Below are 27535 nucleotides of genomic sequence, written 5' to 3' on the forward strand. Positions count from 1 at the left end.
TTGCATTTAGAATTATTTCTGATGTTTTTAAGAGTTTGTTAAAAAGCAAATTAATATTTTCTGTGATGTTAAACTGCATAAGTGAAATTTAAAAAAGGAAAACTGCTCCAACCATTTTTCGGAAAAAGAAATCAAAAAGTTCCTTATTTTAAAAGATCTAGACATCCATTTCTTCTTCAGCAAAATAGCGAGGCTTTTTTTATGAACTCTTACTCTCTATTTTTTCATATATTTACACAAAGGATTTTATTTAGTTCAATGTAAACATACATAGAAGTATATTATGTTTTTTTTTGTTTGTTTTTTTTATGCAGTCTAACTTTTGTTTCACTTCTATTTTATTTTACGTTTATCTTGTATTTTATCATGCCTTATTGGTTTTTGCGTTTTGTGATGTCAAGCTGCGTAAGTTAAACTTAAAAGAGGAAAACTACGCTAACTTTTCTTTGAAAAAATATTCAAAAAGTACCTTAAACAAAAGAGAAAGCACACCAATTTAAAAAGTTGTATCTTGCCATCCAATTCTTCTTCTGCAAAGTAGCGAGGCTTTTTATGCACTTTTGCTCTCTAACTTAACTCTATTTACGCAAAGGGTTTTATTTCAATGTAGAGACGTATAAAAGAATACTTTGTTAAAAATAATGTTAAAGGAGTTGCGTAAAAAAAACGTCTGAATAAACTTTCTTTGCAAAAAAAAAAAAACAACTAAGAAACAAGCGCGCCTAAGAAAAACCAGATCGCGATTCACTAAGTCAATAGACGAAAGAAACAAACTTTAAAAGGTATTTCTAGACAACAAATTCTATTTTTGGCAATGCAGTTTTTGTATTTATGCAACCTAATTTTGGTTTCACTTCTACTTTATTTTACGTTTACCTTGTATTTTGTCTTGCCTTTTTGTGTTTTGTGATGTCAAGCTACATAATCTAAACTTAAAAGAGGAAAACTAGGCTAGTAGAATATTATGTTGTTAGTTTTTTATGCAGCCTAACTTTAGTTTCATCTATATTTTATTTTGCGTTTATCTTATATTTTATCTTGTCTTTTTGAGTTTTGTACTTTGTGATGTCAAGCTACATTAGCTAAACTTCAAAGAGGAAAACTACGCTAAACTATTTTTGAAAAACTATTCAAAAACTACCTTTAACAAAGTAGCGAGGCTTTTTATGCACTTTTACTCTCTAACATACCTACATTTGCCCAAAGGATTTTATTTAATTCAATATAAACATGCCTAGTAGATTATTATGTTATTAGTTTTTTATGCAGTCTAACTTTAGTTTCATCTATATTATGTTTTAGGTTTATCTTATATTTTGTTTTATCTTTTTGAGTTTTGTGTTTTGTGATGCCGAGAATTTTAAGCTAAACTTAAAAGAGGAATGCTACGCTAACCTTTCTTTGAAAAACTATTCAAAAACTACCTTTAACAAAGTAGCGAGGCTTTTTACGCACTTTTACTGTCTAACGTACCTACATTTGCCCAAAGGATTTTATTTAATTCAATTTAAACATGCCTAGTAGATTATTTTGTTGTTAGTTTTTTATGCAGCCTAACTCTAGTCTCATCTATATTATGTTTTAGGTTTATCTTATATTTTGTTTTATCTTTTTGAGTTTTGTGTTTTGTGATGCCGAGAATTTTAAGCTAAACTTAAAAGAGGAATATTACGCTAACCTTTCTTAGAAAAACTATTCAAAAACTACCTTTAATAAAGTAGCGAGGCTAGTAGATTATTATGTTGTTAGTTTTTTATGCAGCCTAACTTTAGTCTCATCTATATTATGTTTTAGGTTTATCTTATATTTTATCTTATCTTTTTGAGTTTTGTGTTTTGTGATGCCGAGAATTTTAAGCTAAACTTAAAAGAGGAATGCTACGCTAACCTTTCTTAGAAAAACTATTCAAAAACTACCTTTAAGAAAGTAGCGAGGCTTTTTACGCACTTTTACTGTCTAACGTACCTACATTTGCCCAAAGGATTTTATTTAATTCAATTTAAACATGACTAGCAGATTATTTTGTTGTTAGTTTTTTATGCAGCCTAACTTTAGTCTCATCTATATTATGTTTTAGGTTTATCTTACATTTTATCTTATCTTTTTGAGTTTTGTGTTTTGTGATGCCGAGAATTTTAAGCTAAACTTAAAAGAGGAATGCTACGCTAACCTTTCTTTGAAAAACTATTCAAAAACTACCTTTAACAAAGTAGCGAGGCTTTTTACGCACTTTTACTGTCTAATGTACCTACATTTGCCCAAAGGATTTTATTTAATTCAATTTAAACATGCCTAGTAGATTATTTTGTTGTTAGTTTTTTATGCAGCCTAACTTTAGTCTCATCTATATTATGTTTTAGGTTTATCTTATATTTTATCCTATCTTTTTGAGTTTTGTGTTTTGTGATGCCGAGAATTTTAAGCTAAACTTAAAAGAGGAAAGCTACGCTAACCTTTCTTTGAAAAACTATTCAAAATCTACTTTGAGATAATCTAGATTTAAAAGAGGAACACTACGCTAATTTTGCGTTGAAAAAACTTTCGAAAACTACTTTATTCGATAGAGATAGCACACAAATTTAAAAAATTGTATCTAGTCATCCACTTCTACAGCAAAGTAGCGAGGCTTTTTTTGCACTTTTATTCTCTAACATACCTATATTTGCGCAAAGGATTTTATTTAACTCAATGTAAACATACATAGAAGAGCATTGTTACCCGTTTATTTCATGCAGCCTAACTTTAGTTTCATCTATATTTTATATTGCGCTAACTTTATATTTTATCTTGCCTTTGTTAGTTTTGTGTTTTGTTATGTCAAGTTTCATAATCCAATCTTAAAAGAGGAAAACTGCGCTAATTTTTCATTGAAAAAGTACTCAAAAAGGACCTAAATCGATATAGATAGCTCACGATTTTAAAAAGTTGCATATAGTCATCTTCTTCAGCAAAGTATCGAGGCTTTTTATGGTTTTTTATAACTCTCTTATTTACCCAAATTTGCGCAAAGGACTTTACTTAATTCAACTTAAACATGCCTAGTAGATTATTAAGTTGTTGGTTTTTTATGCAGCCTAACTTTAGTTTCATTTATATTTTATTTTACGTTTATCTGATATTTTATCTTTTCTTTTTGTGTGTTGTTTTGTCAAGCTACATAAGCTAAACTTAAAAGTGGAAAACTACGCTAACCTTTCTTTGAAAATCTATTCAAAAACTGCCTTAGACATAAGCTAGATTAAAAAGAGGAAGACTACGCTATTTTTGCTTTAAAAAAACTTTCGAAAAATACCTTAATCCATTGAGATAGTGCACGAATTTATAAAGTTGTATTTAGTCATTCACTTCTTCTATAGCAAAGTAGCGAGGCTTTTTATGCACTTTTGCGTTCTAATTTATCTGTTTACGCAAATGGTTTTTGTTTATTTCTATGTAATGATATACAAAAGAGTATTTTGTTAAAGATTATGCTGCAGGAGCTGCGTAAAAAAACTCTGGTGACCTTTCCTTAAGAAAAAAGCAACTGAGAGACATGTGCGCCTTAGAAAATTCAAATCGCGATTCACCAAATTAAAAGACGAAAAGAACGAACTTTAAAAGCTCTCACTAGACATTTGTGTTTATGATAGGCAATGCAGTTTTTGATTTTATGCAGCCTAACACTTGTTTCATCTATATCTTATTTTACGTTTATCTTATACTTTATCTTGAGTTTAGTATTTTGTGATGTCATGCTAAATAAGCTAAACTTTGCTAATTTTTATTTGAAAAATTATTCAAAAACTACCTTAAACATAAGCTAGATCTAAAAGAGGAAAACTACGCTAACATTTCTTTGAAAAAATATTCTAAAACTACCTTAAACATAAGCTAGATCTAAAAGAGGAAAACTACGTTAACTTTTCTTTGAAAAAATATTCAAAAACTACCTTTAAACATGATTTAAATTTAAAAAAGGAAAACTACGCTAACATTTCTTTGAAAAAACATTCAAAAACTACCTTTAAACATGATTTAAATTTAAAAAAGGAAAACTACGCTAACATTTCTTTGAAAAAATATTCAAAAAGTACCTTAATCGAAAGAGATAGCACACGAATTTAAAAAGTTGCATCTAGTCATCCTTTTCTTCTTCATCAAAGTAGCGAGGCGTTTATGCACTTTTTATTCTCTAATTTATCTCTACTTACGCAAATGGCTTTTGTTTATTTCAATGTAAAAATTTTCAAAAGAGTATTTTGTTAAAGATTATGCTGCAGGAGCTGTGTAAAAAAACTCTGGTGACCTTTCCTTAAGAAAAAGCAACTAAAATAGATGTGCGCCGAAGAAAATCCAAATTGCGATTTACTAAATTAAAAGACAAAAACAACAAACTTTAAAAGTGAAACCATTTTTACAAGTGTATTTTGTAAAGATGAAATGTTCTTATTACATTTTAACGTTACGAAAAGGATTTTCTTCAGTTCAAATATTTATTACAATTTAAAGTGTTAAATAATATTTCAGAGTTAGTTACAGAAACGACCTAAAACGCCTGTTATATTAAGTTAAACGAACAAAATAGATAAAAAAAGAAAAAAAGAAAAGAAATAGAAATTGAGGAAAAATAAAAACAAGAACTTCTAAGAAAGAGCTCTTCTTTTTATTTTTCAGATTTTAGATGCTTAATTCCTTGAATGAAAAGTTGAACTGACCCACTACTAAGGTTGTTCCTAGCCTTCCGTTCTCAAACTAGGCAATTCTGAGAGGCTGTTTGATTAAGTACCGTTGATAGTAGTATCGCACGTAAGAGACTTCTAAAACTCTGATTATTAATTCCTTGAATGAAGAGATGACTTCATACTCACTAACGAGGTTGTTCTTAGCCATCCGTTCTCAAACTAAGCAAAACAGTGAAGTTGTTTGATTAAGTATCGTAGTTTGCTGATTTGCACGTGCACCATTGGCGAAACTGTGATGCTTGGTTCCTTGATTGGATTGAAGAAGCTCATCACCATGCTTTTTACAAGCTGTCCGTTGTTATGTTTTGCAATTCAGTGGTTCTGTTTTGCAATTCATTTTCTGTTTGTTTAAGTATCATCGATGGTGGTGTCGTGCATGCAAACTTTCCGAAACTCTGATGCTTGTTTTTCTTGAATGGAGAGATGACCTTAAACTTTAGGTGACTTTTAAAACTGCAGTAATTAGTGCCTCGAATGGAAATACGAACTCATTCATTACAGACCAAGGTTGTTCCTGGCCAGGTTCTGATTTTCGAGTGAAAAGAAGAGTCGCATCCGGCCACCGGTCGGCTTTCGACGCAAAACAGCTGTACACACTCGTCCAACGTCCGGTGACTAACTGTTGCAACGAGAAAGTTAGCTTTATTTGTCGTGCAGATTGTCCGCTTTGACGTAAAATGCGACAAGTTTGCTGAACGCTCGGTTTGCGCCGCCCAAGAGTCATTCTGTTTCTGCGTTGCCAGCGTCTGTCGGCTAAATACAACTGTAGAACTCCGCGCAACCTTTTTCACCGCTAAAGTTGTACAGAGCCACACCGAAGGCTAAAATCGACTTTAAGGTCGAAGGTTAAAATCGACCCTAGAGCTTTGAAAACGACGTCACGAAATTTTCAAGACATCATCGAAGAAAATTACGGCGGCCAGATGCAACTCTTAGTACTAACTCTACTAATATTAGTACGTTAAGCATTCCAGTCGAGAGATCAGACGTTTTTTCGTCACCTAAGAGACCGGCCGATGCGTTTGCGACGCTGCGGAAAGAAAGAAGATGGCAAACCACAGGGTTGTTACCGTAACAAACCTCCGTGAGTACCTCCATCTCGAGTGGCTTTTGGGGAAACGTTCGTTTTAAACTCAAAGGGATGGTTGTTAAAGCTCACAAACGCCTGGTTAACGATTTTCTAACGGCAGAGACCGTGTTTACAATGGATGCAGGCCGTTTGCCCGAGCCCAAAGCGCAAGACCTTTCGGAGAACTCCTCTAGGTCGATGCAACGTAACTACTAGACGCGTGCACCTAGCGGCACGTTACAACCGAAGGACGCCCCTCGTGGACACTAAACTCCTGCTTGATATCCTCGTCCCCAGGTTTCCAAACCGTAACCCCAACCCCTTCTAATCCTAACCCCCTTACCCTCTAACTCTCCCCCCTCAAAAAAAAAAAAAAACATAAAAAAGCAAACAAAACGAAAAAAAAACTTGCTTCCCTCCTCCCTTTTAGCTCTAGGATGCAATACCTTTTTGCCACCCTCCGCTAGAAGGGAGTAGGGAGTAAGGAAAACTTGACATCAAAGTAGCGTTTCGTATGAGATTTATTTGCCAAAATTTGAGCGTTTTTAAAAAAGCCAAGACTTCGTCAGAGGGGTTTCTTCTTTTCTCCTAAAGCTATCGTTCGATTAAAAATCTCAAAGCAAAGAAATTCAAAACAAAATACAAAAGCGGGAAGTTTTAGTTTCTGCACCACAAGCCAAGCACTAGTTCAAACTGGAGATAATAAAAGGAAATCGAATGATCTCACTTCTCAAACCACTGAGCTGCCATTGGTCGGCAGTTTCATGTTTGGAGACTATTGAGCTGCCATTGGTCGGCTGTTTAATCGTTGCGATTGGTCGGCAGTTTTATGGTTGGAGACCATTGAGAGATATAAAAGGCACTTTTTTTATTTTGAGCACAACATTAAACGCTTAATCGTTAGATGTTGTTATAATGACACCCTTAGAATGCCAAATTGAAAAAAAAACAAAAACAAAAACAAACAGAAAAAAAAAAAAGAAACCGAAACGGGCATTCTTTTAAGCATAACGTTAAAAGCTAAATCGTTAGAGGTTTTATTAAAAAGACACCTTTAGAATGCAAAAGACAAAAACGTAAAGTTTTGCTTTCCTGGCCACAAGCGATAAAATTGTTAGTAAAACCCAATGTTCGAGTACTCGAACAGGTCCGCTCAACCGTGGATAAAGGCGGAACTAACACACACTACCAACTAGTCACTGTGTTGGTCTGCTGAAATTACAACAGTCCATGAAAAGTATCTCGTAGAAAAGTCATAATTTTGGATCATGGGCGGGCTGCTCAAATGAGCACTCTGCCCAACTGAAACAAAGGAAAAAAAAAAAAGAAAAAAGAAAAAAGAAACCGAAACGGGCATTCTTTTGAGCATAACGTTAAAAGCTAAATCGTTAGATGTTTTATTAAAAAGGCACCTTTAGAATGCGATGTCCTAAAATATTTTCCTCGATATTTTAAAAATTAAACAAATACAAAACTTAGTCTCACAACTGGCGACAACTTTTAATAAGCAAACAAAGCAACAACCTTCCTTTCGAATTCTTTATATTTTAAACTAAGACGAACAAAGAAAAACAAAAACACAAACAAAAACAAAAACAAAACAGAAAAGGGAGAAAGAGTGAGTCGACTGATTTTGCTAAACTGCCTTAGACGAGAAGTCATAAACGTTTGCTGACATGTTAAGACATTTTAAGCCTTTGCTATTATCATGAGGCTTTTGCTCCACGAGCCAAAAAAGTACGCTAGAGTTGACAAACTGCATCGCGGTCAAAAAGTGTAATTACGCCAACACTTTTATCCGTTTTTAAGCATTTCGTTTTCGCACGAACAAAAATTAAAGCAGCTCGTTGAGCTTAACGACGTTCGTATTTTTTTTCGAAGCCAAAACTTCGGCTATAAGTAGAATGAAGAGGCACTTCGAAAAACAACAAAGCTGTTCGCAGTCGATAGCAACGAGCGACAACATCTCTGCGAGTCTGGCATCAAGGTAAACAATTTTTTTTTACATTTTCATTTGTTAGTGCCACTTTTGTGTACATTATGTATTCAAAAATTTCTTGCTGACGCTAGATTTTTCGTTTTCAATGAACAACAGTTGCAACCTCTAGCCGTTTGCTAAAACAGCTTGCTAGGACAACCAAATCAATCATATGTTGTGAAAATTTCTTTTTGTTCAACTGACTAAGGCAGATCGAGCGAACGCTTTTTTTTTATAACTTGCTTGTATCATATTGCTATTAAGAAAACAGCGTTGTGTATCCTAAACGTGACATAATTGGCAATTATCCGTAACTAAAAATAAGATAGAAATTACAAACTTGATACCATATTTTAATTACTGTAACAAAACTAGACGTCATCGCGTGAGAAAAAAAATGTTTATGACACATAACCTCTTGTTTTGTTTTTGTTTTTATTATCTTATTTATTTATAATTTTTTTTCTTCACTTTTTCCTTTAATCTTTTTTCTTTCGTCCAAAAAGCGTTTTGAATTTGCCTCGCCACAAGCGATGAAATCGATAAAAAAACCTGCTCGGACATTCTCAATTCTCAACAACAAAAGCAATCAAAGGTCTAGCTTTAGAGCACGTGCGCCAACAGGTTGATGAAACCGTTCAAACATGCCCGATCGCTAGAATTTAAAAAAAAAAAACAAACCAGAAACGAACCAAAATATAAAAAAAAAAAACAAAAACAAAAAAGGACATCTCTAGAACGCTTAAGTTTTATAAAATATTTTCCTCTGCGTTTTTAACCAGCTAAACTGTCGTAAAGTTTTTTCGGTGCAGTTCATTTAAAAAACTTAGTTTTCAACTTTTAAACGTTTTAGACTTCTCGTTTAAGGCAGTCGAGAGAAAAGAGTCGACTCACTCTCTCTCTCCCTTTTCGGTTTTGTTTTTGTTTATTTGTTTTTGTTTTTTCTTCGTTTGCCTTCGTTTGCCTTTGTTTGCTTTTCTAAAAGTTGTCGTGCCATGCGAGACTTAGCTTTTTTTTTTGCTCAAATTGAGCACAAGTGAGTTTCTAGTCTTGAAAGTGTGCAAAGTGTGGGCCAATCTGGTGGCTGGAGTGATGACACGTGAATGCTGGAAATTCCAGACTTGGAGCGGATCCAGCGTACATAGAAAGAAAATGTAGCATTCAAGTGGGTCTCTCCTAAGCGTACCATTGGTCGGTCTGCTGGCCTTAAGTACCCCCCCCCCCCCTAAACGTCACGCTTGCGCAACTTTCTCGGTCTTTGGCGCCCAGAGAAAGCTTGAGGAAGGATAAAAAATGGCGAGGTTTCGGTACTGCGTTTTCTGTTTTTCTTATTTGATTTTGTTTGTTTGCTTGTTTGTTTGTTTGTTTGTTAATTTATTTAATTTTTTTTGTTTGTTTGTTTCGTTCGTTTGTTTGTTTGTTTGTTTGTTTGTTTGTTTCGTTTGCTTCGTTTGTTTTGTGATGTTTTGTTTTCCCTTCTTGATGGCACAAAACAGAAGCAAACAAGACTTACGGTTATGTTCGGTTATATTCGGTTCAATAAAAGTTTGTTGGTTTCTGCACAATAGCAACAACAAAAGTCCCTCTGTCCCTCAAAAGCAGTTTCTCCTCTGTCTTGAAGAAGAGCCTCTTTGTAATCGATCTTGTCTGAATGAAGCTCTCCTTTTGCCTACAGGTTTTTATTCCAACCCTTTTGTTGTTGTTAGTGCCATTGACACTTGTGTCAGCCATGTTGTTGTTATTGTTATACTCTGTAAAAGCAGTTGTTGCTGTTGTACTTGTTTGTTGTTTCTAAAGACACTGTTGTTGCTGCTGTTAGTAATCACCCACTTGGCTTGTATTTTTGTTTTCTATTTTGTTTTTTGTTTTTTTTGTTTGTTTTTTTTTCTCAACACTCTCTGAGTAAGTGATGCTGTTGCTGTAGTCGTTGTTATAGTTGCAATGAGTGTTTGTTAATGTTCACCAACTTGGCTTGTTTATAATCTATTTTATTTTATCAACACTTTCTGAGTCAGTGATGGTGTTGCTGTTGCTGTTGTCGTTATTAAGCTTGCAATGGGAGTTGTTACTGTTCACCCACTTTGCTTGTTTTGTTTTTATTTCTTTATTTTATCAACACCCTTTGAGCCAGTGATGCTGTTGCTGTTGTTGTTGTTATAGTTGCAATGAGTGTTTGTTAATGTTCACCCACTTTGCTTGTTTTGCTTGTGCTTTTGTTTTTGTTTATCAACACCCTTTGTGTCAGTGATGCTGTTGCTGTTGTTCCTATTATAGTTGCAATGAGTGTTTGTTAATGTTCACCAACTTGTCTTGTTTATAATCTGTTTTCTTTTATCAACATTCACTGAGTCAGTGATGCTGATGCTGTTGTTGTTATTATGCTTGCAGTGAGAGTTGTTACTGTTCACCCACTTTGCTTGTTTATTATCTATTTTATTTTGTCAACACTCTCTGAGTCAGTGATGCTGATGCCGTTGTTGTTATTATGCTTGCAATGAGAGTTGTTACTATTCACCCAATTTGCTTGTTTTGTTTTTTTATTTGTTTTTTTTGTTTTGTTTTTGTTTTGTTTGTTTTTTTTATCAATACCCTCTGAGTCAGTGATGCTGTTGCTGTTGCTGTTGTTGTTGTTATTGTTATACATGCAATGATTGTTGTTACGGTTCAGCCACATTGCTTGTTTTTTTAATCTGTTTTGTTTTGTCAACACTCTCTGAGTCAGTGATGCTGATGCTGTTGTTATTATGCTTGCAATGAGAGTTGTTACTGTTGTTGTTATGTCTGTCATTTGTCCTTGTTAGCAAGTTCTATTTGCCCTCTCTTGCCTTTTTTCAACACAGTTTCTTTCTTTGAGTCATATGGTTGCGAGATCCTCTCAAACTCCATCTCTTTATTTATTTGTTTCTTTTTTTTTTTTTTCTCATTCTCCTTCTCATAATAGCAATCACTGCTGCCACCATGCATGTAATGCTAGTTGCTCTCATTCTTTTTCATTTGCTAGTGGAAACTTTGTTTCTTCTTGTTGCTCTCTTTTCTTTCTTTTTTCTCTTTTGCAGAGGATTCGAAAAAACACAGCTCTTCCCTGCAGTTGTAAACATTCCAGGATTGGATGCAGGCAGAGGAAAAAAACTCTCACCAACTGTTTTCTTTTTTTAGCATAAACCGTTGCAAACAAACACCTGAACATGTCTTCTTCACAAGAAAACAACACTGTTGTTGCCCCTTCTCTGAACTCTAAAGCGAAAAAAAAGAAAAGAAAGCAGTCACAAGAACAGAGAGACTTAAAGCTCAAAAACAAAGTCAGGGCCGCATTAGTTGCAGCGTGTGGCTCCGTAAACAGGGTTGTACCTTTCTATGGTACCAAGAAGAGGTACGCTGTTAGCTGTCCGATGCCTTTGTGCAAACATTCGTCCACAAGCATTAAAAGACACTTGACTAAAAAAGATCATTCTTGGACTTTGGATGAAGCTTCCATCTTTTACTCTGCAATGGTCAGGAAGTTTCAGCATGCTCGTCTCGAACGCAAGTCCGGCTGTCCAAAACCTTACCCCTGTTTGCAATGTTGGAAGTATTACGACCGACTGGACATACACTTGAAAGAGACTCATTTCTACGATTCCAAGACGATCAAACAAAAGATTGCAGAGGCAAAGCGATACGACAACGAGAAGCTCTATGTCCCTCAATTTATTCGACCTGCCTTCTTTGGTATTAAGCCAGTAGCTGAACAAGCGTCTGCATCAGGCTCTGCATCCTCTGCTCCTGGGCCTTCCTCGTCTTTTTCTTCTCCGGTTCTTTCCTCTGATCCTCTTTTAAGCTTGCCCTCACCAGTTGCTGGTTCGTCCGAGGCTCCTTCTGCAAACCACTGCACCTCTGTAGAAAACAAAGAGCTGGAAACCGAATCCGTCCTTGACTCTGATTTTAATTCCTTAACGCACTTGGTTTCCAATTCCTCCGTCTTGACAGAAGATAAGAGACTCTTGTTTCAGCTGGACAAAGATGCTTTTCACTTTTATTACCAGTCAGCAGATGAGCTCTTCAGAGATTTTGAAAAGTGGCTTGTGGTAGCCAACAACAACACTTTGTCACAAGCAAAGATCTACAAAAATGCAGTTGTTGAAATATTGACATGTTGTGACAGCACGCTGACGCTGCACCCGAACGCTCCCACCAATTCCAACGTTTTGGAGGATAGATACTTTTCCATGCACTTTAAAAACATTCAGCTCAATTCCAAGCTGAGTGAACTTGACCAAACAAAAGCCATGTCTTGTCACACGTTGTACAACCGCCTCGTCTACCTTTGTCTCCTGTTTCGTTTCAGTGAAGCCAGGAACGTCTATTTCGGACTTTCTCATGAGGCCATCCGACGTTTGCGCTGCAAGGTGGAGGAGTTACAAAAAGTGCTGAGGCCCTTTCGTTCTTTGAGGAGGAGCCTTGTGAAAAGCAAAAAATGCATCAACATCATCAATGTCAGTTTGCTGACCGAATATGGCAAGTCTGCATACGTAAGAGAGTTGGTGGAATCGATTAGAAAGCCGTCTCTTACACCGACTAGAGACAATGCTGTGTCTCTACGAAACCATCTTCTGCTCTCTGTCACTGTAATTAACAGTTTAAGAAAATCTAACATTGCTCTTTTAAACATTAGAGACTACATGGCTGCTGAGAAGAGTGAGTGTGGATATTGCATTGTGCAAGAGCGCTACAAAACAGCATACAAGTACGGAGCCAAAAACATTCTAGTGCCGAACGACTTGAAAGTGTTGATCGATATTTATTTGCTGAGATACAGAGACCTTCTCGTCAACGACTCTCACTACATGGCTGCAGACACCAAGACTGTTTTGGAGTTGAGCGACTGCTACAGGCCCCTTTTTCCATCGATGAGACCCAACAAAGACGAATGTGTGACACTCGGTGCAACTAGAGTGCCTGTTTACCAAATGGGTTCCTCTACTATCACCTCTTGCCTGACGTCCTGCTTCAGAAAAAGCCAAGTAAACATTCCCATGAAGCGTCTTACTCCCACTTGCATTCGCGGTTCGATAGCCACTTACTTTGCCAACAACAGCAAAGAAGACCGCGAGCGGTTTGCTACACTCTACATGAAGCACAGCAGGAACACAATGGATAGCTTTTATGTGTCCCAGTGGAACGCTGCAGAGGAGTTGCGCTTTGCCCTGGGCATCGGACAGTCCTTCGGAGTCATAGAGTCTTTGACTGTTGAAAAGTCTGAGAGACCACCAAAGGAGGAGAAGGATGTGATGGACTGGCTCCAAACTAATGCAGAGGAGTACGGTTTTCATGAGGTTGAGGACATCTTTGAGGAAGATTTAGACTCCGGTTCTGACTCTGAAGAATGTGCTGCTACTTTCAGCTGTACCACAGTGGTTCCGTTTGCTCCATCTGTAGAAAACAATGTTCCTTTAGAGGATAGCAACGACCATGCCGTAGATTTCTTGTGTGAACCTACCTCAACTCCTGTTTCGTCTGTTCCATCTGAACAAACAATCGCTGGTCCAGTTCTTGAACTATCTCCTGCTCTTACTTAACTAGTTCCTAATGAACAAGCTGTTTGTATGGATGTAGATCAGACTCTAGCTGTTCCTGTTGGCACAGCTTGTTCTCCTCTTGCATTAACATTATTTCCTGATGAACCGGATTTTATTGAACACCATGCAAAACTTTCTCCAGTTTACTTTAATGAGCAAGTGGTTGCCAAACCTGTTTCTGCTTCTCCTTCTCAGCAAGTCGCTTTCTGTCCTTCAAAAGAGGTCTTTTCTGTTCCTCTTACTCCTAGCCTTGTTGCTTTTCAGCAAACATTGGCCAAACCCAGTTTGTTTCTTTCATCTGATCCAGTTTCAGCTGTTCCAGTCCAACAGGCTGGTACTGTTCTTGCAAAGCAGCTCTCACCTTATGCTGTTCAATCTGTTGGTAGCCTATTTAGCCAAAGTCTTGCCTGTACATCCAGAGGTAAATTCTTTTTGATTTTTGATTTTTATGCAAATCTCAACACGCTTTCAAAAAATGAAAATGCCCAAATCAACTCCTTGCCCTATTGTTATTGTTAAAGCTGTAAAAAAAAACAAAACAAAACAAAAAAACAACACAGAAGTGTGTTTGTATTTGTTGCAGGACTAATTCTGTGATTGCTTAAATGTTTATACAAGTGAATGATACTAAAACTGATTATGTTTTAGAAGTAAAAGATCCAAGAAGAAAAAAAATCAAGTTGGAAATGCCATCTTTCACTCAAGAACTCATCGGTAATGTAAAACCTAATTTATACAAAGATATATAAACACAAACCTCTTCTTGCACAATTTCAGATGGTTAACTGTTAACAAAAACTAGCCATCATTGCTAAGTGCACTTTTAGAAAGTTGTGTCTACCCGATTTCTAATGATGAAGTTAGAAACATCACCGTTAGAAATCATGCACAGCTTGTTATCATCTCTAACACTTAGAAACTGTTGATGGTTTTTATGAATTAGAAAAATGAACATGGTTGTATTTTATTTCAGGATCAACTCAGCCAAGAACAAAGGAAAACAAAGCAGAAGTTAGCCAATGCCAATTAGGTAATCTTTCAAAAACCAGTTATTGCTATCAGTGCAAACAATAAGGTCAACAAAAAAAAAAATAAATAAATAAAAAAGCAGAATAAATCTTGTCTTACTTCAGAACCAAATGAATATTTGACTTAATCTCTTTGTGTTATGACTTGAGTTTGTAAAATTTTAGATGAAATAGTTGAAAAGCTGAATGCTTGCCCTGGCCACAAGGAATGGTTCAACACCAGAAGTTTTCCTCGATGTGCAGCTTTGGTGTTGGCATACATCTTGCAAGACGTGTTTACAGATGTAAGCTCAAGTTGCTCGTACAAAGATTACCTTGGCATCTTGGCAAATCATAGCAGTGACAAGCTCATTCATGTCTTGCAAAAGTACTCCTACCAAAGCCATATTAAAGACAAAATTAAAAACATGAAGCTAAAAATTCAAAAAGAGGGTAGTTTAGAAAAGTTTGTTCAATATGGCAATATCGTGAGACCATTTATGTAGTTTAGAAAAGTTTGTTCAGTTTGGCAATAAAGATGGGCCTTTTGTGTAGTTTGTTTTATCTATGCTTTTGCAAATATTTTTATCTGTTTCGCTAAATACATAATAAACAAGAAGTTCTGTTAAACTGTTCTCACATTTCTTATTTAAAGATAGTTCGAACTTTTTTTTATCTTTAAAAAAAAAAAAAGAAGTCGTTTTGTTATTCTGTTAAAACTTTGAATAGAGTTGCATTTAGAATTACTTCTGATGTTTTTAAGAGTTTGTTAAAAAGCAAAATAATATTTCCTGTGATGTTAAACTGCATAAGTGAAATTTAAAAAAGGAAAACTGCTCCAACCATTTTTCGGAAAAAGAAATCAAAAAGTTCCTTATTTTAAAAGATCTAGACATCCATTTCTTCTTCAGCAAAATAGCGAGGCTTTTTTATGAACTCTTACTCTCTATTTTTTCATATATTTACACAAAGGATTTTATTTAGTTCAATGTAAACACACATAGAAGTATATTATGTTTTTTTTTTTTTTTTTTTTTTATGCAGTCTAACTTTTGTTTCACTTCTATTTTATTTTACGTTTATCTTGTATTTTATCATGCCTTAATGGTTTTTGGGTTTTGTGACATCAAGCTGCGTAAGCTAAACTTAAAAGAGGAAAACTACGCTAACTTTTCTTTGAAAAAATATTCAAGAAGTACCTTAAACAAAAGAGAAAGCACACGAATTTAAAAAGTTGCATCTTGCCATCCAATTCTTCTTCTGCAAAGTAGCGAGGCTCTTTATGTACTTTTGCTCTCTAATTTATCTCTATTTACGCAAACGGTTTTATTTCAATGTAAACACGTATAAAAGAATACTTTATTAAAAATAATGTTAAAGGAGTTGCGTAAAAAAAACGTCTGAATAAAGTTTCACAAAAAAAACAACTAAGAAACAAGCGCGCCTAAGAGATACCAGATTGCGATTCATTAAGTCAAAAGACGAAACAAACTTTAAAAGGTCTTTCTAGACAAAAAACTCTATTTTTGGCAATGCAGTTTTTGTATTTATGCAAACCTATCTTTTGTTTGACTTCTATTTTATTTTACGTTTACCTTGTATTTTATCTTGCCTTTTTGTGTTTTGTGATGTCAAGCTACAAAATCTAAACGTAAAAAAAGAGAACTAGGCTAACTTTTCTTTGAAAAATTGTTCAAAAACAACCTTAAACCTATTGAGACAGCTCACGAATTTAAATAGTTGCATTTATTCATCTTCTTCTTCAGCAAAGCAAAGAGGCTTTTTATGCACTTTTACTCTCTAACTTACAAATATCTGAGCAAAGGACTTTATTTAATTCAATTTAAACATAACTAATTGAATATTATGTTCTTTATTTTTTATGCAGTCTAAACGTTGTTTCATCTTTATTTTACGATTAATTTATATTTTATCTTGCCTTTTTGAGCTTTGTGTTTTGTGATGTCAAGCTACATAAGCTAAATTTTAAAGAGGAAAGCTACGCTAACCTTTTTTTGAAAAACTAATCAAAAATTACCTTTAACAAAGTAGCGAGGCTTTTTATGCACTTTTACTCTCTAACATACCTATATTTGCGCAGAGGGTTTTAATTAAATTAACTTAAACATACCTATTAGATTATCATGTTGTTGGTTTTTTAAGCAGCCTAACATAAGCTTTATCTATATTTCATTTCACGTTTGTCTTATATCTAATTTATCTTTTAGTGTTCTGTGATATCATGCAACATAAGCTAATGTTAAAAGAGGAAAGCTACGCTAACCTTTCTTTGAAAAACTATTCAAAATCTACCTTAGACATAAGCCAGATTTAAAAGAGGAACACTACGCTAATTTTGCTTTGAAACAACTTTCGAAAACTACTCTATTCGATAGAGATAGCACACAAATTTAAAAAATTGTTTCTAGTCATCCACTTCTTCTACAGCAAAGAAGCGAGGCTTTTTATGCACTTTTGCGTTCTAATTTATCTATGTTAACGCAAATGGTTTTTGTTTATTTCTATGTAATAATATACAAAAGAGCATTTTGTTAAAGATTAAGCTGCAGGAGCTGCGTAAAAAAACTCTGGTGACCTTTCCTTAAGAAAAAAGCAACTGAGAGACATGCGCGCCTTAGAAAATTCAAATCGCGATTCACCAAATTCAAAGACGAAAAGAACGAACTTTAAAAGCTCTTACTGGACATTTGTGTTTATGATAAGCAATGCAGTTTTTAATTTGATGCAGCCTAGCATTTGCTTCATCTATATCTTCTTTTACGTTTACCTTATACTTTATCTTGCCTTTTTGAGATTATTATTTTGTGATGTCATGCTAATTAAGCTAAACTTTGCTAATTTTTATTGGAAAAAATGCTCAAAAATTGCCTAAATTATAAGCTAGTTCTAAAAGAGGAAAACTGCGCTAACATTTCTTTTAAAAAATATTTAAAAACTACATTAAACATAAGCTATATCCAAAAGAGTAAAACTACGCTAACTTTTCTTTGAAAAAATATTCAAAAAGTACCTCAATCGAAAGAGATAGCACACGAAATTAAAATGTTGCATCTAGTCATCCGTTTCTTCTTCATCAAAGAAGCGAGGCGTTTGTGCACTTTTTATTCTCTAATTTATCTCTATTTACACAAATGGCTTTTGTTTATTTCAATGTAAAAATTTTCATAAGAGTATTTTGTTAAAGATTATGCTGCAGGAGCTGTGTAAAAAAATTCTAGTGACCTTTCCTTTAAGAAAAAGCAGCTAAAATAAATGTGCGCATAAGAAAATCCAAATTGCAATTCCCTAAATTAAAAGACATATACAACAAACTTTAAAAGTGAAACTATTTTTACAAACGTATTTGGTAAAGATGAAATGTTCTTATGACATTTTAACGTTACGAAAAGGATTTTCTTCTGTTCAAATATTTATTACTATTTAAAGTGTTAAATAATGTTACAGAAACGACCTAAAACGCCTGTTATATTAAGTTAAACGAACAAAACAGATAAAAAAAAAAAGAGAAAAACTATCATTTAAAAAAAAAAGAAAAAAAAAAAGGAATAGAAATTGAGGAAAAATAAAAATAAGAACTTCTAACAAAGAGCTCTTCTTTTTATTTTTCAGATTTTAGATGCTTAATTCCTTGAATGAAAAGTTGAACTGACCCACTACTAAGGTTGTTCCGAGCCTTCCGTTTTCAAACTAGGCATTTCTGAGAGGCTGTTTGGATAAGTACCGTTGATAGCAGTATCGCACATAAGACTCTTCTAAAACTCTGATAATTAGTTCCTTGAATGAAGAGATGAATTCATACTCTTTAACGAGGTTGTTTTTCGCCATCCGTTCTCAAACTAAGCAAAACAGTGAAGTTGTTTGATTAAGTATCGTAGTTTGCTGATTTGCACGTGCACCATTGCCGTAACTGTGATGCTTGGTTCCTTTGTTGGATTAAAGAAGCTCATCACCATGCTTTTTACAAGCTGTCCGTTGTTATGTTTTGCAATTCAGTGGTTCTGTTTTGCAATTCATTTTCTGTTTGTTTAAGTATCATCGATGGTGGTGTCGTGCATGCAAACTTTCCGAAACTCTGATGCTTGTTTTTCTTGAATGGAGAGATGAGCTTATACTTTAGGTGACTTTTAAAACTGCAGTAATTAGTGCCTCGAATGGAAAAACGAACTCATTCATTACAGACCTAAGTTGTTCCTGGCCATCCGTTAACATATTAGGCAACAGTACAGCGAAGCTGTTTGTTATAAGTTTTATTTAGCTGGTGTGTTTTCAAGGTTTATATTTTAACTGCGTAGTCTTATCAAATTAAAAGAAATCATTTTAAAACGGATTTTTTTTCTTTCGAATTTGCTCTCTAACTTTTACAAGCTTTTGTCGTTTCGAGAAATCACTGCATTAAGCATTCGATGGTGATACACGACTGATGGCCAGGTTCTGATTTTCGAGTGAAAAGAAGAGTCGTATCCGGCCACCGGTCGGCTTTCGACGCAAAATAGCTGTACACCTAGAGCTTTGAAAACGACGTCACGAAATTTGCAAGATATCATCGAAGAAAATTACGGCGGCCTGATGCAACTCTTAGTACTAAATCTACAAATCTTAGTACGTTAAGCATTCCAGTCGAGAGATCAGACATTTTTTCGTCGCCTAAAAGACCGGCCGATGTGTTTGCGACGCTGCGGAAAGAAAGAAGATGGGAAACCACAGGGTTGTTACCGTAACTAGCCTCCATGAGTACATCTGTAGCGGCTTTTGGGGAAACGTTCGTCTTAAACTCAAAGGGATGGTTGTTAAAGCTCACAAACGCCTGGTTAACGATTTTCTAACGGAAGAGACCGTGTTTACAATTGATACAAATCGATTAACTGAGCCCAAAGCGCAAGACCTATCGGAAAACTTCTCTAGGTCGATGCAACGAGACGACTAGACACGTGCATCTAAACGCACTTTACAATTGAAAGACGCCCCTCACGGGCATCTTAACCGTAACCCTAAGCCTTACCCTAACTAACCCATACCTTAACTATAGTTGCGTCACCCTTTGACATTGTATCGGGGATGGCGATCAGGGTGACAGTTGGTGGATGGTCTTATAAGTTTAAGTAAGTGTTTTTGACCATTAGGTATGGTGATAAATGTTATGAAACCACTAATCCTGCAAGTTATATTTGTCAATTTTGTCTTTAATGACCGTATATTTAGGTTTGAAAAAAGGGGCACTGGCATCTGGGGTACGTTAGGGCTAAGGTCAATATTTCCTTTTCTACTTTTTCTCTGGCGTTTTTTCTCCGTTGCTGTGGTTTTTCGGTCTAACATTCCCCTAAACCATCAAAATTCGCGAAGATTCTGTTAGGTTTAGGATTATCTTTTGACTTTGAAAGAATCCAAGTTAGTACTACTGTACATATGTGAACGTTGATAGCCGTTTGAAAGTGTGATTTCTGATCATTAAGCAGTATTTGCATCTTCGAAACCAGAAGTTGTTTTCGTTTTATTTTTTTTGTTTTTGTTTTAAAGATATCTTTGTACTGGTCAACATATTTGGGAATGGATGTCAAGGCAGGTCAATTTCTTGCTCAGTGACCCTAGTCCTTTTTGGGGCAAACTGGTATCGGGGAGGCGATTTTCAAAAATTATTTGCGGTATTTTCTATTGTTACTTCTCGAAGATGCACGTTTCCTAATGCTTCTATTTGTATAAATTTCCCTAAACCATCTTTGATTGCCTTCTTTTTGCGCTTGTTTAGCCGGAATCGTCGATCGAAATTTTCCCCTCTGCCTTGCACCTGGGGTGACATGAGTGGTTTTGGACTAAAAGTCAATTTTTCTTTTTTCGGAATTGATTATTTGTTAAATCTTGTGTCTGATTTTTCATTTTTGTTTGAACTTGCGAGTTTAGTTCTTTAAACATTAGTTTAATCGTTTTTCTGTTCTATACTGACGTTGCAATTTTTCTGCAGGGTTAGTGTTTTATTTCGCAGTTTTGAGTGTGTTCAACTGATGGGAGCTGTACATTTTATGTTTATATCAATTGGTTGACTTATTGTCACCTTGTTATGATTGCATATTAGGTAGAAAGGGTAGTTTTTGCAAAACTGCTAAAACAGTATCTGGGGTGATTGGGATTAAATTTTTTTTGGTTTCTCATTGTCAGCATATTTGCAAACAGAAGAGCTCTGCGCAGGTTTAGAATGTCTTAGTCTTTGTATCTTCGAGATTCGCTTTGCAAACGGAGCTACCGTTCTCAAATAAACACGCTAATCTTTTTTGAATCACCTCAGATACCGTTACGAAAAGCGTGATAGTTCGTAGCGTTACCTGTGACCTGTTTTGACTGTAATTATCTTGGCTTTAAATTTGACTGAGTTTTCTGTTTTAACGTTTTGCAATCGTCGTTGATGCGTACAACTTACTTTTGCAGTGATTAAGTAAGGCCAAATTTTGAAGCTTTAAGAGCTTTTTAAAGTTGACTAAATGAACGTAAAAGTGCAACGTTTGATCGAAGTTCTTTGGCCCCAAATCGCTTTATTTACATTCTGTTTGGTGCCAATTGATAGCTTATCTTTATCCTTGTCATCACTTTTTAGCTCGGGTCTTAGCTTTGCTGTTTTTACTATTACTAATTTTTACAAATTTAGCTCTTTTGTGATGCGTTTTGTACCCCCCCCCCCCCCTCTATGTTTTTCAATCCTAAACTTTTTAATAAACCGTTTTTCGTGATTGCCTTACCAGTTTGGCATAGTTTTTTGCATCACCCGGATTAAAGGATTAATAGCGCTAGTGACGTCAACAGGCGCATATTATGAGCTGCAAAATAGAGCTTAGTTAGTTTGGATTGAATTTTTGTAGAGAATGGAAGCTGAAGTTTATGATTGTGATGAAAATAGCGTTGATGACGAATTATTAGCTATGTTTTTAGCTAGTACTCAGCAAGAAAGTATAAAAGAGAAGGAAGCGCAAGAAAGCGCTAAAAATTATATTAAAGGTCGTGATAGTGATATTGATTTTACAGTTACTAGTGGTTCTAAAGAAATTAATAAAGCTATTCAAATCAGTACAGTTCAAGATAAAGGTGAGTCAAACGTCCATTCCGTTGATGAATTAATAAGATATATTGAGGCGAAGTTTGATTTGGTAATTGATAGAAAATATATTGAAGAAAGACAATTTGACATTGATTTTAATGAACAATTGATTTTACGTAGAGTAGAGTTAAGTAAATGGAAGCCTTTATTGAAAAATGTTCCAACATTTTGTTTTTTGAAGCGATTGAGGGAAACAAAGAATTGGTTTGTACTCCAGTGCACATTGTTAGTTCTTTTGGGGCATGCGGTGAGTACTTTGGACTTGAAGGAAAAAAAGTCCATGAAATCTTGCATGAGGGATGTGGAGTTGGAATTCATTACCATACTCTTGTACTACTCCCATCTCAGCCAGACGGAACTCCAATTCAATCAATTCGGTCTATCATTAATAGGTATTTCGCGAACAGTGCAAGAGGAAGGTGTACAAGATGTTTCAAGTTTTTTAAAAAAGATCATGCTGCCCATACTACAATTTGCGACTGCAGTAGTGAACAACGAATCTCTAAAACTTGCATCCAATGTATCAATTCAAGCCGTTCCGCTAATAGCGTCAATTGTGGCCATTGCGGAAACCATATCGCTGTCAGAGCAATTGAATCTGCAGAACATGTTAGAAATGTTATCGAGTTAACCAACCTTTAAAATCTAGCAAATTGAACAAGTATCTCGATCTTCTACGTCTACACAGACATCAAATATGTTGCCACTTGTACCAAAAATACGTGGATATGTTGCCTCCACCAAGCTTCACCGTCGATTTAGAAGAGTTAGCCGGTTATTCGGGAGACGAATAATAATAAAGAATTTTTATAATTGTAGATATATTTTACATGAAAATAAAAATTAATTACATATGTTTTGTTTTACATAAAATTGTTTTGATCCACAAATGGGAAACAGGATGGTATATAATAACTTCTATGACAATATGGATTTACATTTTCATAAATAGATTGAGTTCCATGTCCATCAGGAATCATACCAAATTGATTTGATGTAAAATACTTATGTTTTTGCTTTTATCTCGTAAATTAATATTATCCTCGTAACCATTTATTTCATTTTGTAATGCAAGATTTTGAAAATCACGATAAATTTCATTAGGAATACCAGTTCTGTTAGAAACATAACATTCTATTTCATGTTCAATAGTTATTTGATAAACAAAATCAACAGGTAAATTACCAGCCGTATAACAAACTTGCTGAGCTTTATATATATTTCTCTAGGTGACGTTTTCCAACTGCGTGGCAGATGTCTTAACTGTCATAATGAAAGTCTTTTGGCTTACTTAAACAGACTTAACCGCTCAAAAATTGAGGAAGGATGTCAAGATCCTACTTTGTTAAAGCGTTATTTAGCGTCACAGATTATAGCCCTCAAAAAGTCGAAAGGAATTACAGTTGACAAAAACAACTTCATATCCTCAAGTGAAGAAGAAAGTGCAGAGGATGAGAAAGACGAGGACTTTATTCCAGATACGCCGTCTGCTAAAGAGGTTTTGTCTCTTACCGTTAAAAAGTTCCCTGTAAATTTGAGGTCTAAAAAATCTGTTCAAAATTCTTCTACCTCTTTACCTTCTGCTAAAGACTCGACTGCCTCGTCTCCTGAACACACTCAGTTCTCTCCGGCAAGCAAGCATCCTTCACAACCATCTTCTCCTTCTGATACTGAAGATTCCTCGAGTTCTTCTGCTTCTTCTCCCCATAGTACTCAAACTCAAAAAAATACCTCAGAACTTTTTACACCCGCTCCTTCACCAACAAAATCTGTAAGAAAGCGGAACCTTTATACTCTTCTCCGATCCAAACGCACCATTGCGTTAAAATTTCCAGGGTAACAAGAAAGCGTTCCCGGTCTCCTAGTTTGTCCTTGTCTCAACCATCACGTTCGCCTTCTCCTGTAAGAAAAACGGATGAGCAACAAAGAAACAGTTCTTCCCGACTGAAGCGTTCTCTATTAAGTTTAAAGATGGACTCAATGAAAAAACAGTATGCCTAAATGAACTCAAGATCCGCCAGGATGAAATAATAAGAAACTTGAAAAAAGTGTTTTCCAGCAAAGATCGGGTATGGTTTGTATGTTGCTTGCTTCTAATAAAAGATAACCTTTTTTCATTTTCAAAAGAATAGCGTTATGCGTATTTTTTTAGGTTGTGTATCACCTAACGCCTGAGGGAAAACCAAACTATAGAATCAAGTGCCCCAAAGCCGGTTGCGTAGCTAGATTGTCACAATTAGCTCGACATCTTCAAGAAAAACATAAAATCTCACGAGAAAACAGTGCTTTAACTGTTTCATATTTTGTGAGAATGTTCAAGTTCCTAACTCGAGTTGTTTGAGACATCCATCATCCTTACATGTGTGAAATATGTAAACTCTTTTATGACCGATTAGACAACCATTTGGTTAGTATTCATGGACTGGACCGAAACAGGTAAGTTGTTAAAACGTTGAGTGATCGCTACAATTGCTAGTTGAAAACTCAAATATTCTTTATTTTTAGTGAAAGTTTTAAAAACTTGTATCGCGATATGAAAGAGAAGACGATGCAATTCATTGAAGATAACTCAAAAGAAGTTGCTGACGAAAGTGACGATAGCGATGGTAACTCACACTTGTCCAAAATTGGAAATAACTACTCCGAAGCTTCCCGAAAAAACCCTTTGGAGCGGAGTATCTACATATGTTCCTGATTAGAAAAATGAAAAAAATGAAATCCTTCATGACCGTCCGAGCGAGAAATTTCAGTTTAAAAAATAAGATTTTTGCAAAAAAAAATTTTAATTTTTTTTTCAAAATTTGATGAAAAAATCAGTTCTTAAGTATTAGTGGCATATCCCTAATAAAATATTGAACCAAATTTCGGGAAAAGGCATTTTAATGACATATTCATGTTTTCATTCGTGGAATGCACAACTCAAAAATGCCAAACTCAGCAAAAAATCATGAAGACTGTCGGAAGTCAGTTTGTCTCCTCTGTATGAAAAAATGTTCTAGGGAGCTAACAAGTTTTCTTAAAGACCAAGTCAAGAGTCTGATTTCTCAGGATGTTGACTTTTGTGACACACGAGTCCCACTTGGAATGTGTGATTCTTGCAGACTGCTTCTGAGGAGAAAGAAAAATGGTGAGAATGTCTCTGTCCCTCCCATTTTTGATTTCTCATCTGTCATGCCTAGGCCTGAGACAAGAGGACAGCAGTGTGATTGCATCATTTGCAAAATTGGACACCTGAAAGCATTGCAAAAGCACCCATTTGAAATGCCACAACAGCCTTTACCATCCCAAGACCAAAGAAGATGTTCTGATTGCCTCTCCTTAATTGGAAGAGGAGTACCTCATCAATGCAATCAGTTCACATTCAGGCATAACATAAAGATGTTGGCATCAAAAGATTCCAAAGTCAGTGAACAGATTGCTTCAGCAGTCATTTCATCTAAAGAGGCTTCTCCTCATGGAACCCTAAGAATAGCACAAAGTGGTGGTGGGCGAGCTTTGCCAATTACTCCAGGTAACTCTAACTTGCAAATCTTTTATCTGATAGTAATTAAAACTTTGTCATTGTCTTTGTCTTTTACAAAAGAAAAAACCTTTAACAAATAAAATTTGCAGTTCAAATCTAAACTTTACTTTCCATAAAGAAAACTTGGTTGTTTATGTGAAAAATTTGCTCCTACTCATAGCAATGTTTTTAATACAGGTGCAGCAAGCGCAAAAAGACTCTTTGGTGATGAAGTAGTTCTAAAAGCCCAAGACCTTGCAAACATTCAGACAAACACAGGGCTGTCTAATGTAAGCGTCAAAAAATTGGCCTCAACATTGAACCATGTTGCACAAGCCAGAGTTGTTGAACCTCAATTCCGGGCAAAATTCCATCAAATAGGTACACAACTATCTGAACATTTCACTCACACAAACATAACTGTGACACATGAAAAGTCTCAGACAAAGAAACAAATTGTGGTTCACTGCAAGAATCTCTCTGAACTTCTCAATGATGTCTTGCTCAAAAGACAAGTGTATAAAGAGCACATAGTCAAGCTTGGAATTGACGGTGGTGGCGGTTTCCTCAAGGTTAGCCTTGGGATTCAAGAAGATGAATTGATTTCTCAAGTTCAAGCTCCACCAGACAAGAAGACACTTACATCTTTTGCAGCAAAAGACAGTGGTGTGAAATCTCAACTTCTTGTTGCTGTAGCAGAGGATGTACCAGAAAACTATGAGAATTTGAGAACAATACTATCTCTCATCTTCTCTGAGCGAGTTGACTTTCTTCTTTCAAGTGACCTGAAGGTGGCAAACCTTGTGTGTGGGCTTCAGTCACATGCCAGCTCACACCCTTGCACATGGTGTGACATTGACCACAATAGGTTATCACAGAATGGTAACTTTCGAACCTTTGGATCCATCAGAAGATCTTATGCCTCATTTAAAGCAGCTGGTTTAGACATGAAAAAGGCTAAACAATTTCAGAATGTGGTGCATGAGCCCCTCTTGGATTTTTCTGACAATGCACTTGTTCTTGACATCATACCACCAATGGAGCTACATCTCCTTCTCGGTGTAGTGAACCATCTGTTCAAGGCACTAAAGGACTCCTGGCCTGAGGCTGAAGAATGGCCTAAAGCTCTTCATATCAAAGAACAGCCTTTTCACGGAGGGCAGTTTGCTGGGAATGAATGCCGCAAACTCCTCAAAAATGTTGACCTTCTTCAAAGACAAGCAGAGAATTGTTCAGCTTTTCATGTTTTTCCATTCATCGACACTTTGAGAAAGTTTGATGCAGTTGTGAATGCCTGCTTTGGAAATCATCTGGATTCAAACTACTCAAAGAAAATTGACCAATTTCAACTGGCTTTCCTCTCCTTGCCAAAAGTAAGTGTGACTCCAAAAGTCCACACTGTCTTCTTTCATGTCAAGGATTTCATTGATCGTCACAAAAAGTCTCTTGGACCATTCAGCGAACAGACAACAGAAGCCCTTCATCACAGTTTCCGAACCCACTGGGAGAGATACAAAAGGCCTCTGGGTCATCCAGACTATCCAGAAAAGTTGCTGAGTTGCATAGTAGATTTCAACAGCAAGCGTCTTTAATGCTAAGTTATCAAGAAAACATCGTCTTTTTGTTTCAGTTTATTTATGTTTTAGTTTTTCAAAAAAGCTTGACTAACTAACATTAAAGCTGCCCCCAACTCAATTCTTTAAAGAGTACATTGTTTTCTCACATTATTTCTTTGTTATGTGTTCATAGAATAAAAAGAATAAAAGCAATCTACAGTGGACAATTGCTAAATCATTTTAAAAAAAATCAAAATTAAACTTGCTAAACAATCATTTTACTTTTGATTTTGAAGTTTTTTAAACATTTTAGTGACTTACCCATGCATCAGGGATCTGTTATGTAGTGTAGATCAATGTTTAGTGAATAAAAAATGTGTTTTCTTTTGATTGCAAAAAAATATTTTTTGTCGCAATTTCTTACATTTTAAAACTAAAATTTCTCGCTCGGACGGTCATGAAGGATTTCATTTTTTTCATTTTTCTAATCAGGAACATATGTAGATACTTCGCTCCAAAGGGTTTTTTCGGGAAGCTTCGGAGTAATTATTTCCCATTTTGGACAAGTGTGAACTTTTAGTTTTTTATTTAAACATTGTTCATATAAATCTTTTTACAGTTTAATAGAGCTGAGGTAAAACTACACTTCTTTTGATTCAGATAACGTAACTCGGAAGCAGAAGAGTCTTGCAAACAAGCTGAGTCTTTTAAAAAAGAAACGTTAAACAATGTGATGTGATTGGTAAGTAAATAATGCGTCTGGTATTGTTGAGAGTACAACCAAAGCTGTTAAACTTATCTGGTCGTGTAACATTTTGTTTCAGAGTCTTATCCTTTGAATGATAGTCCGCAGCCTGGGTTCTCCGGTACCGTGACTGAAACTTTTCAGAACAGACTTGAACTTTTAAAGCAGTGCGATTCGGAAAAGATCTACAAGAGTAAGTTTTTGCCATTTTTTGTTAATACCCATGTAACCTGAAGTAATGTAAACGCCCTCAGCTTTTTCTTAAATGTGTTGCTTAACAATTTTAGATTTTTCGCCTTT

The 27535-nt window shown here is 35.4% G+C and overlaps 3 protein-coding genes and 1 long non-coding RNA gene across 5 annotated transcripts; 3 read left to right on the forward strand and 1 right to left on the reverse strand.

The window, feature by feature from the left end:
- Positions 1-336: 336 nt before the first annotated feature.
- On the reverse strand, positions 337-15700 carry LOC149880552 (uncharacterized). 2 transcript variants are annotated; one of them, XR_016445434.1, is made up of 3 exons: positions 15530-15700; positions 14452-14724; positions 337-8050 (listed from the first exon to the last, which is right to left on the reverse strand). It is a non-coding gene; the product is annotated as an uncharacterized LOC149880552 (long non-coding RNA). The 2 variants fall into 2 exon arrangements; XR_016445435.1 differs by having other exon boundaries at positions 337-8082.
- On the forward strand, positions 7650-13323 carry LOC149880553 (uncharacterized). The gene is made up of 3 exons (XM_090068230.1): positions 7650-7777; positions 10925-12718; positions 13295-13323. Exons 2-3 carry the CDS (start codon positions 10954-10956, stop codon positions 13321-13323), a joined length of 1794 nt encoding a protein of 597 aa, XP_089924356.1. The 5' UTR covers positions 7650-7777; positions 10925-10953.
- LOC149880554 (uncharacterized) lies at positions 13329-14945 on the forward strand. The gene is made up of 4 exons (XM_090068160.1): positions 13329-13744; positions 13972-14037; positions 14297-14353; positions 14517-14945. The coding sequence occupies exons 1-4, from the start codon at positions 13351-13353 to the stop codon at positions 14834-14836; spliced, it is 837 nt and encodes a 278-aa protein (XP_089924286.1). The 5' UTR covers positions 13329-13350; the 3' UTR covers positions 14837-14945.
- Positions 15701-24357: 8657 nt separating the features above from the next.
- Positions 24358-26547, forward strand: LOC149880555 (uncharacterized). Its single transcript, XM_090069101.1, has 2 exons — positions 24358-24943; positions 25070-26547. The coding sequence occupies exons 1-2, from the start codon at positions 24358-24360 to the stop codon at positions 26524-26526; spliced, it is 2043 nt and encodes a 680-aa protein (XP_089925227.1). The 3' UTR covers positions 26527-26547.
- Positions 26548-27535: the final 988 nt, after the last annotated feature.

Source organism: Hydra viridissima, unplaced genomic scaffold, assembly GCF_058129835.1.
Source record: "Hydra viridissima isolate aposymbiotic clone 2 unplaced genomic scaffold, HvirCarnegie_v1 scaffold_12, whole genome shotgun sequence".
Lineage (NCBI taxonomy): Eukaryota > Metazoa > Cnidaria > Hydrozoa > Anthoathecata > Hydridae > Hydra > Hydra viridissima.

What these genes read in the sequence shown, in the direction of transcription:
- LOC149880555 (XM_090069101.1), top strand. Translation starts at nt 24,358, where the DNA reads ATGCCAAACTCAGCAAAAAATCATGAAGACTGTCGGAAGTCAGTTTGT. An exon ending in AGCTTTGCCAATTACTCCAG is followed by an intron (nt 24,944 to 25,069) that starts GTAACTCTAACT and finishes TTTACTTTCCAT; the next exon opens with AAAGAAAACTTGGTTGTTTA.
- LOC149880553 (XM_090068230.1), top strand. Translation starts at nt 10,954, where the DNA reads ATGTCTTCTTCACAAGAAAACAACACTGTTGTTGCCCCTTCTCTGAAC. An exon ending in AGTGCCTGTTTACCAAATGG is followed by an intron (nt 12,719 to 13,294) that starts GTTCCTCTACTA and finishes TCGCTGGTCCAG; the next exon opens with TTCTTGAACTATCTCCTGCT.
- LOC149880554 (XM_090068160.1), top strand. Translation starts at nt 13,351, where the DNA reads ATGGATGTAGATCAGACTCTAGCTGTTCCTGTTGGCACAGCTTGTTCT. An exon ending in TTTCACTCAAGAACTCATCG is followed by an intron (nt 14,038 to 14,296) that starts GTAATGTAAAAC and finishes ATTTTATTTCAG; the next exon opens with GATCAACTCAGCCAAGAACA. An exon ending in AGTTAGCCAATGCCAATTAG is followed by an intron (nt 14,354 to 14,516) that starts GTAATCTTTCAA and finishes GTAAAATTTTAG; the next exon opens with ATGAAATAGTTGAAAAGCTG.